This window comes from Vigna unguiculata, chromosome 3, assembly GCF_037176805.1.
Source record: "Vigna unguiculata cultivar grain cowpea cultivar isolate G323 ecotype 2 chromosome 3, ASM3717680v1, whole genome shotgun sequence".
In the NCBI taxonomy this organism is placed as follows: domain Eukaryota; kingdom Viridiplantae; phylum Streptophyta; class Magnoliopsida; order Fabales; family Fabaceae; genus Vigna; species Vigna unguiculata.
The window spans coordinates 60772747-60783205 of record NC_140794.1 but is presented as its reverse complement, the minus strand read 5'-3'; the positions used below and the strand labels follow the sequence as shown (position 1 = coordinate 60783205).

Below are 10459 nucleotides of genomic sequence, written 5' to 3'. Positions count from 1 at the left end.
ACTGCAAGTTACTACAGGTTTGCGGGTTTACTACCCTGGCCCGTCCCACCTTTTTTTCACAAGCCTGCGGGCTGGCCTGACGAACTAGGTCCATATTGTCATCCCTACTTATAATCTATAAATAAGAAGAATTTGTAATTATTTTCCCTATTTATAATCTACAAATAAGAAGAATTTGTAATTATTTTTCATATTGTTATTTTGTTAATATTATGTTGAAGTGAGACAATGACATCATAATGATAGATTGTTAATATTATGTTGAAGTGGGATAATGATATGGTAATAAGAAATTTTAAATATTTTAGTTCATGATATAATTTTGTATATGAAAAGATGATATTCGAGATTTATGAGATTCAAGAAAAAAAAATAAAAGCTAAAAAACACAATAGAATAAAGTAATTAATAAATATTCAAAATTAGTGATAACATAAATAAATTGATGCACATAATGACTTTAAAACAATTCAATATAATAAATATTCACGTATTATCTTTTTTAGTATAATAAAAACTAATAGTTATAATATAAAAAATTTAATTTTATTCATTTTCTTGAATAGTTAAAATAAATAATCATATGTTTATCTTTAATCATGATCGTTGGTATTTGGTAAAAGAAGATAAAGAAAAAGTTAATATTAATATATAATTAACTTTATAATTATCCGGTATTTAAATTGGAGAATTAGAATACATGTGAATAGAGTTATGATTATTAAAATGCTAAGTATAAATTATTATTTTTTTAATATAAAAATCAAATAAGTATTTAATTATCTTAACTATTAGTAAAATTTAAATTAAATTAACAAAATTAAAATTTGTATGTTTAAATTATTTTTTATTATATTAAAAGCAAAATATACGACTATATACACGATTTGAATATGAAAAACAAATTACATAATAAATTTACTGAAAATTAGTTTAGTACACATTCACAGATATAAAATAAATATTTTAGATGTTAAATAAATTTCTAAAATACCTCTTAGAAATTAATTATAGTATTTTCTTAAAATTAAAATTATTTAAGGTCAAAGGATATTCAATTTATAACTTTATTAGTAAATTTAAGATATAAAAATATTGAATCTACTGTTACTTTAAAAACAAATTTTATTATAGACGTGAAAAAGGTTATAACTCATTTTATTTATGATAATAAAAATAATAAAATTATTATTATTATAATTATTATTAGTATAATTAGCATAAATACAAACATTATTATAATATTATTAAATTAATATATAAAATAAATTTAAATTTATTAAAAATAAAGTGAAATAAAAAAATATAAAATATTAGAATAACTTTATAGAAAACCTAAAAAAATAACTTTTATTCTCTACAAAATGAATAAATAATTATATATAAGATATAACTAAACTTATTTACTAATTTAGTCTCAAATTGAAAATGACAAAATTGGATTGTTTTAAAAGAATAAAAATATTAAATTGAACAAAAAATTTAAATAGATAACTAAATTGTCACAACTGTAAATGTCACGTGACACGACGGTAACTTGACAGGTGACAATTTATAAATTTTTAGAAAAAAAAAAATAAAAAAAATAAAAAATTTCACGGTCTGACACACGTTTATTGGACGAACACGTTAATTCTAATCTAACAGAAATGACCAAATTGAACCCTAAATAGAACCAACCAATAATAAAGAAATCAAATTGAACCAAACGAAACGATCAGGGAAATAAATCAATAATTATACATGTATAAAAGCATCCAATAACTTCACTCCAAAACTTATGTTTAAATTATTGTTAGATGAGATACTCTTATTTGCCTTTCTTCCCTTTCCAATTTCCAAGAGCCACATTTCAGTGTTATTTATTAGTATCACTACCAACAAGGCTCGAAGCTAAAGGAGTCAGAGTGTTTAAAGCTGTTGTTTACAGAAAAGGTGGAGAAAAGAGAATGGATATTTGGATTCATGGGAGATTCATGCTTGCATGTGATGTTGCATGAGCCATAAGGTAATTATGTTCTTCTTACATTTTTATGACAGGAATTGTCTGAAGAGGATACCTTTTTGGGTGATTCTTCATTGCAACTACAAAAATCAGAGAAACTAGTCTCTTAATGTTAAATACCGTCCTTTTCACTTAGCTTGTTGAGCTGTTTCGTGTGTAAATTCTTTAATGATCATTTGGGAGAGATTGATGGTGGATGAAAAATCACTTATGGACCAAAGTAGAAAATAAAAGTCAACGAAGGTACTGGAGGAAGAAACAAAAGAGTATGCATTACCCAATTGTTATAAGAAATTTAAGTCTCTTAGTATGTCTGGAAAATTTCATGGGATGGAACACTTTTGAGGTATGATAATTTTAAAATTTAATGTTTGATTTTTTTTTTTTGCCAATGTACAAAGCATAGTTAAGGAATGTAACATTGCAATAGATTTTAGATGCCTCTTGAAAGTGATTCTTTAGTTTTTTCTTTTTTTTTTGAATTAAGAAAATCCTTTAATCCCTTCATTATTTTGCATCATCTAATGTGCTCCCAACAAGATAAAGGAACCTTGAGAAAGTCATTGTTTATAAATCCTGTGCCACAAATAGTATTACTTCCTTAATCTGGTGCGTCTTTTTCCTAGATGAGGATACCAGAAAGGAAGAGCAGCCACTACATTCAGATAGATTGTCCAACACTTTGGATCCTTGCAATATGCTGGGGGAACTAGTTCATTAAAAGTGGGGTCCTATCTTAACATCTTCAAAGCATATAAACCAAAAGCTTGCTTAATGAAAGCGCAGAATATTTTACAACAGAGCACAGTGACAAACAAAGAACATATATATATATGCTTTTTAGTCAACCTCCACTTTCTAAAGTTGCTATTAAGTCAGTGAAGCCTACAAAAAGATAATCCAGCACTATCATGATTTGAAATTTAGAATTCCTTCCCAGTTTTAGTGCTCAATTAGCAATCAAGACAGTACTCATGCCCCAGCAACAACTTAATTAGTATAAATAATTATGTTTGATTTGTTTGAAGTTCAGTTGAAACATGTATGTTGCATTGGATTCTTGCATGTTTGGAAGGTCTAAGAGCTGTATCTTAAGCTCTTCATTTAGGTGGTAAACTCATTGGTTTCCCTTAGTGTTGTTGAATCTGGTGCTCATAGTGATTCATGACTTGGGTCTGATTTCTCAGTCTGATGTATGAATTATGAAAAGCAGTCTTTGGACCACCCCAGCAACTGAATAAAACAGATGTTCCCCACCAGCACACAATGTCTCAGTCTCTTCTTTCCACTCTCTTTCACACACACCGTTTGTGAAAAGTACTGAAGCAAGTATTATGAACACTTGCATTTGAATTGGTGAAGCTAAGAAGGGAAAGTTTGGGGAGGAAAGTTAACATGAGTATCGAATGCAGAAAATAAAGTGTATGGATTTCATAACCTTCTTGTCAGTACATAATCTAGCAAGAAACAATGACAGCCGGATACCATATTCCTTCCTAATGAAAAAACATTGCTATGATTCTAACAGAGGCTTTCATCCATGATTTATCTAGAACTTGACATAGGGAAAACAAGATAGGGTATTGTTAGGATAAGAAAGACGCCAAGGGAAAAGTCAATGATATTGCAGGTCTTGTGAAGTTTCTTCTTTCAATCTGCACCACCTGAAAGAAGAGTAACAAATGTCATTGGAATTTAGGTTAAATGGTACGTTTTAGAAACATCTTGACTTATATGTTTCAAAAAGAACAGATGAAACGTCAGAAAACTAAACTTTTCTCACCAAAATCCCTTTGCATTTTGCATTTATAACATTCTGTCCTGCTGGCATAATTGTGCACTCCACATCCAAGTCTGTTATATCAGAAAAAGAAAAATATTTGTATCATATTTCATATTTTGTTTGATGAATGCAATAAAATAACACTGGCCACCATCCGTGCTGTAATTATCGTGTCACTCTACATGCCTATGGGAGGAAGAAAAAGAGATTGTACCTTGGATACAATGCAGCTGGTGTGTACACCAGTCACATGTTATTAAATTACATTGTTCAGATTTTATGATAGTTGGATGGATCTTCCAACTCAACCCAAGTAAAATGAAGTTGAAAACTCTATTGGTGTTGTAGGGTTAACCCCATTTTTACTTGGACTAGTTGGAGATGTAGTTAGTGTTTGTAGATACAAATAAATGCAGGGTCTTTACAGAAGTGAAACAGGTGAAAATGTGATGACAATGTGGAAGAAAATAGAGAGAGTATTTTGAGTATTTTGAGTAGTAAAAGACCTTGGGCAAAGCCAGTCTCCAGTCTTCCATCCTGGGGGGAAAGTGTCAGATCCATAACCTCCAGAGTTGTTGGCATATCCTGAAGAATAATCATCTTTCATTGCACCACATCTGTAGCAGTTTAATCGACTGGCATAGTTGTGACCTCCACAGTTGCAGAACCAGTCCCCTGCCAAAGCTTCAGTCCTGTTGTATCTGTAGGTCGAAGGGTCAGGTCCCCCATACTTGGGGTATCCACAACTCTGGCATGCTTCCCTCTTCTTGAAATTTATGTGCTGGCAAACACCACACATCCAATCTCCTCCAGACCAGCTCATTTTCCTGATCAATATCATCAATACACATACTTTATCAACCAAAGTTTGTTGTTCGATCATTCAGTGTAACCAGATAATAAGGGCTATATGTGCATGCAGCCTAGTCAGAATCCTTGTTTTATGCATTATGAATATCACCCTAATTTCTATAAAAGGCATGCAATTTTTTATCCACATATAGGTTATTTGCATTAGAAACTACTGTGTTAGTGATAGCATAGCATAGCATAGCATAGCATAGCAATCTTGTCAATTTTTATGCTCTACTCAATCTATTCATAGGAGTTGAACCATAAGGTTCCACACCACTACCACTACCACTGCATTAACAAAGAAACTAACACATAACGTCGGCGTGTAAGAAATGATTTAAAATGCAAATGACAGGCATAGAAGCAAGAAATTTACCCTTGAAGAAGAATTATGTGAATAATTGAAGTCTCAGGCGAGAAATGAGTAGATGTTTTAGGATAGGTTGAGAGTAAAGATGGTGAATGTGTTGGTTGTGTTGTGAAGCTTTATATACTGGTTGTAAGAGCTATTGAGTGGGACATAAATGCCAGTTCTGGTTCCATGGTAATGGATTTCTTGACAAGGGATTCTGAAAGAAAGAATTTACTGGAAGTTGTGATAAAATGTGTACAGCCTTGGCTTGTTATTCTTAGAAATGGTGGGAAAGAGAAGTAATACCCAATAATAATAATAATAAGTGTTAAATCTATTTTTAGTTTAAAAACTTGAACACGAAATTGAAATTTGTTTTTGTTTCAAACTTTGATACATTTTGTTTTCTAAATTTTAGAAATAAATTGATATAATTGTTCTAATCTCATGTTAACATTTGAGTTGAAACATCTAAGATGATATAAATAACTTAAATATCAATTCGAACATTTAACATAGGAAATTATATTTTGACTCTCATTTTTTGACTTCCATTTTTTATTTATTGACGTGACTTAGTTTGAGTCATTGATTCTTTCAAAGGAAAAGATAGTGGTACATTAATCAATGATCCACACTGAACTATGTCAGAAAGTAAGGGATCAGAATAAATAAATGGGAGTCATAGTATCGTTATCCTTTAACATATTGTTGAATTTAAAGTTTAAAGATCGAAATATATCAAAATTTGAAAAAAAGATTACAATTTCACGTCCTAAAATATATTTAATCCTAATAAGAATAGGAGTTGATGCATTTGCATTTGCATACACGTTTATTTTCTGTATTAGTCTTTTTGGCCCATCTTTACGTGATTCCTATGCATTATTGAGAGGAACATATCCAGGGGATGTAAGGCTATATGAGGGGTAGTTGTTATGTGGTAGGCTGCAAATCTACTACAGAATCCCATATCTCTTTAACCCCACCTACGGCTTAACAAGCAGATGAACTCATCCCACCCAATGCATTCTGAGTAAGCCTTCAGTGGGTAGGCTTATGCTGTGCAGTTAAAGGGGGAGTAGTGATGGTGAGATTATTATTATTATGGGGAATTGATTCCAACCTCATGCACATCCATTTCCATCTTCTTTCCTTTCTCTCAATTCCTTTAGGACAATAATTGAAATGCCATTCCAAGATTCACATCCATTCATTGCCAACACTTTCTTTTCATTCTTTACATACCACTCTTCTAAACACATCTATTCATCTCACCGTAAAATTCTCCATTTTTATACACTTTAAACCTCCTCGTCTTTCTTCTTTTCATCCATAAAATCCACACACAAAAACTCAATCTCTTAATACATTTAAATATTCCACAAGATATTGGAGTCAAAAAATAAATTCTCCAATCAGAGACAACCACTGTTTTCTTATTGTTTTTAAGTGTAAAGGAAAGTGGTAAGAAATATTTTGCGGAAAAGTATGCAGCGGGTCGACGCCGGGAAAATTCGACAGGTGAACCTACTTGTGTAGGTTTCAAAAAAGTGCTACAGCGGAATCAAAGTCTTTGGACCTCCAAACTAATATACATACACACGAGTGGTAGAAGTGGATCATACACTAATTATCACTGTTTTTTTCTTTTTTTCTCTTTTTCTCTACGCTGTTCCAATTCACCTAAAAGATGGGCTGAAACATCATCATAAAATAAATATCCTTTTTAGTATTTGTCATAAAACGTTTATTTGTTTCACAAAATATTACGTCAGAATCAACAAAATATTATATCTCAATTACCTCATTCTCTATAGTATACTTGACATTGTTTTGCTTAGTAATGATATATCTATTTAAGTGCCATTCCTAGAATGACATATGTTGCCATGTGACTGTCACGTGATCGTTGATGTGGTATATATTACTGATGTGACATGCTGAATAAGTTGCAAAAAGTGTTATATATATATATATATATATATATATATATATATATATTAAATGTATTAAAAATACCATTTTTTAATCATTAAAGTTGCATATTTTTCCTTGTAGATAGATAGTTGGTTGACTGGAAAGTGTTTTATAATATATTATTTCTAAATGATCATTTGTATAAAAATAGGATCTCTGTCTTTTTATTTTTTATTTTTTACTTTTGTTACACATTGAATCTATACTACTAGCTAGTTTTTAATGGTAAAGTTTATGATTATTTTTTGGTTTTGGATGTAGGATTTATTTAAATACAAAATTAACCTCTTCTTCTTCCACGATGATTTTAAGATTATCATATTACGTATTTTCAGTAACTCATAATTAATGTTTAAAGGAGTGACGAATAACTATATTGAAAATATCATTATTTTTAAGTACTTTAACATTACATGCCATTATAGAAAGATTTTTAAAGTACTCGTGCTATAGTAGAATAATCCAAGGATAGATATTGTTAAAACAATATTAATAAGGTTGCTCCTTGTAATCCTGATATTTTCAGATGAAGCAACAATGGTTCCCTAAACTTTGAGGAAGATGAAATTGTTCTTTTAACTAATTGTAGTATTTTAAAATCTTTTATATCTCAAGTAGAGATGACAAATAAACCTGCCTTCGTGGGTATTATCAGAACTTGTTTTCATTTTGACGGAGAATTCCTGCATTGACTGAGTATGAATATGGAGAATTTCCGACTTTTTCAATTGGGTATGGGGATGGGTATGATGATGTATATATCTTCGCCATCATACTCGTTCCCGCCATATCTCCATTCCCGTTTAAATTATTAAAAGGCTTAAATACCTTTTTGGTCCTCATTTTCGTAGTGTTTGTTGCGGATGGTCCTCATTTTCACATAATGTTTAAAATGGTCCTCATTTTTACCAAATGTTTAGAATGGTCCTCATTTTCGCAATTCGTGTTTTATTTGGTCCTTTTCTATAACGTCGTTTAAATCATTAACGGAACATTGTACAGGTGGCATGGTTTGTATTAGGGTGTGTTACGTGTACTGTACAAGTGGCTAATTAACGTTAATTTTTTCAATTTAGGGGAAATTTTGCAATTAGGGAAATTTAGGGGAACTCCCTACCCTGGCGTCCATCCACCTCATAAGAGAATCTTACCAGGAAGACCCAAGCAAAAAAGAAGGTTGGAAGAGTGGGAGTTGAGAAAGGATAACACACAAATCAGCAAAGGAGGTCATAGAAAAAAATGTAGCATATGCCGTCAGATTGGACATAACAAGAACAATTGCCCAGATAAGCCTGTGGATGCCCAAACTGCTGAGAATGCACCAGATGCCCAAACTGCTGAGAATGCACAAACTGCTGAAACTCAAACAACTCAACCACCAAGGAATGAAGTGGAGAGTCAAGCAACACCACTACCAACACCAGAAGAACCATCTCAGCAGTTTAGGATGAAATTACAGATTAGGAGAAGGCCATGATAGCAGCTACAAACGTCTTAGTTATTTTTTAGAATTTCTGATGTAGAATTCATTATTGATGTACTGCATTTTGACTTTCCTTAAACTTCGTTCAGTTTCACTTTTGTCAAACATTGATGTAGTGCATTTTGATGAGGATGAATTAATGTTATGAATTTAACTTCTTCCAGACTTATATCAATTTAATTTTTCCCAAACTTAAATCAATTTCACTTACTTCAATGCTCAGATTAAGATGTCATTTTGAACATGTTGGGACTAATATCAACATAATCAAACTAATTCATTTCTTCATTTAACAATAGTACAAAATAGATTGGACTTTAAAAGATTACACACAATAACAGTACGAATAATACAATAACAACTCAAGTGAACCCTATTACTAATTGCAGCCTCTTCTCAACAACCTTCAATGACTTCTCCAATTCATTAATCTGCCTCATTTGTGTCATGATGATGACATCCTTTTCATCAACACCATCATTTGAAAAAGTTGCAGCCCACATTATTGGAACCACCACTCTGTAAATCAATAAACCAAAAATTAAAACCAATTTATTATTAACACAAAAATAAAAATAGATTGTACCCAAAATTTTCTACCAATATATTCTTTGGAGTTCTTGCCATCCTCAAAACAGCCATCTCTGCAACTACAAATCGAGGTTAATTCGTTTCTTGTTGAACCACCAATAGTGCATGAAGTGATACAACACGGTTGCCTCCAACGATTACAATCAGAGGTAAAGGAAAAAGATTGGGACCATAACATACCTATATAATGGGATTGCAGGAAGAAGAAGATTGCAGCAATACCAATTGGGAATGGAGGAACAAGATTGCCAAAACTCACCAACTGCCCAAACATTCCCTACCAAAACCCTAGCTCACTTATTTATCCCCAAATATCTAATTAAGCCACCTGTACAGTACACGTAATACACCCTAATACAAATCGTGCCAAATGTATAATGCTCCGTTAATGATTTAAACGGCGTTACAGAAAAGGACCAAATAAAACACGAATTGCGAAAATGAGGATCATTCTAAACATTTGGTAACAATGATGACCATTTTAAACATTCTGTGAAAATGAGGATCATTCGCAACAAACACTACGAAAATGAGGACCAAAAAGATATTTAAGCCTTATTAAAATATTCACAATTAATTAAGTAACCTTATATATGTGTATATATGTATATATGTATATGTATATATATATATATATATATATATATATATATATATATATATATATATATATATATATTTCTATTTTTTACTTCTCTTAATTATTTGGTTTGTCATGAAACTCATTCGCATCTCCAATCTATTTTTCATCTATATATATATATATATATATATATATATATATATATATATATATATTTCTATATTTCTATATTATATTTTTTACTTCTCCTAATTATTTGGTTTGTCATGAAACTCATTCGCATTTCCAATCTATTTTTCATCTTTTTATAACCTTTGTGTAATTATGTTAAAATGACGTATGTTAATTAAAAAAATTTAATGTCACACATTTCAACATTTCTATTATTTTTTAATATTTTTATTTATTGTATATTTTCCTTTCACATGAAAATATTTAATACTCTCAATTTAAGTGTTTGATAACATAAACACTTCATCTACTAGGTAATATAAAAAAAAATATTTACTTATTATTATTAATTTTTGTTTCATTTGAAGAACTCTTTTTGTTTTTCTAAAACAATTTTTTGTTATTTCTCAACCATTGGGTATATATGTTGATATTTGAAAAGTTTTCTTAGATCTTAAGGTATTTTTCATCTTATCATATCCTTAATTATACATTTGTTTTCCTTTTTGCGATTTCTTTTGATAATCCCTGAAATTGTTTATAAGACACACATTTGTTATTTTTTTAATATTTTTATTTGTTGTTTATTTTCATCATGTAGAATAATATTTTGATATATTTTATCTGATTATTTGTTATTTTCTAACTCATTATCA

General features: G+C 30.4%; 1 protein-coding gene across 3 annotated transcripts; it reads right to left on the bottom strand.

Annotated features, from left to right (window-relative positions):
* Nucleotides 1-3412: 3412 nt before the first annotated feature.
* LOC114177539 (RNA-binding protein csdA-like) lies at nucleotides 3413-5250 on the bottom strand. Of its 3 annotated transcripts, none has more exons than XM_085670825.1 (3): nucleotides 5020-5250; nucleotides 4295-4615; nucleotides 3413-3859 (listed from the first exon to the last, which is right to left on the bottom strand). In XM_085670825.1, the coding sequence occupies exons 2-3, from the start codon at nucleotides 4609-4611 to the stop codon at nucleotides 3766-3768; spliced, it is 411 nt and encodes a 136-aa protein (XP_085526951.1). In that variant the 5' UTR covers nucleotides 4612-4615; nucleotides 5020-5250; the 3' UTR covers nucleotides 3413-3765. The 3 variants fall into 3 exon arrangements, with proteins under 3 accessions (XP_085526951.1, XP_085526950.1, XP_085526949.1); XM_085670824.1 differs by lacking the exon at nucleotides 5020-5250 and having other exon boundaries at nucleotides 3413-3669; nucleotides 3789-3859; nucleotides 4295-4992; XM_085670823.1 differs by lacking the exon at nucleotides 5020-5250 and having other exon boundaries at nucleotides 4295-4996.
* Between the last annotated feature and the right edge of the window lie 5209 nt (nucleotides 5251-10459).

Bases quoted from the DNA above. Each gene is read 5' to 3' on its own strand.
- LOC114177539 (XM_085670823.1), bottom strand. From the start codon at position 4,671: ATGATCGAACAACAAACTTTGGTTGATAAAGTATGTGTATTGATGATA. The intron at 3,860-4,294 runs GTCTTTTACTAC...CTGATATAACAG, and splicing joins GGAGACTGGCTTTGCCCAAG to ACTTGGATGTGGAGTGCACA.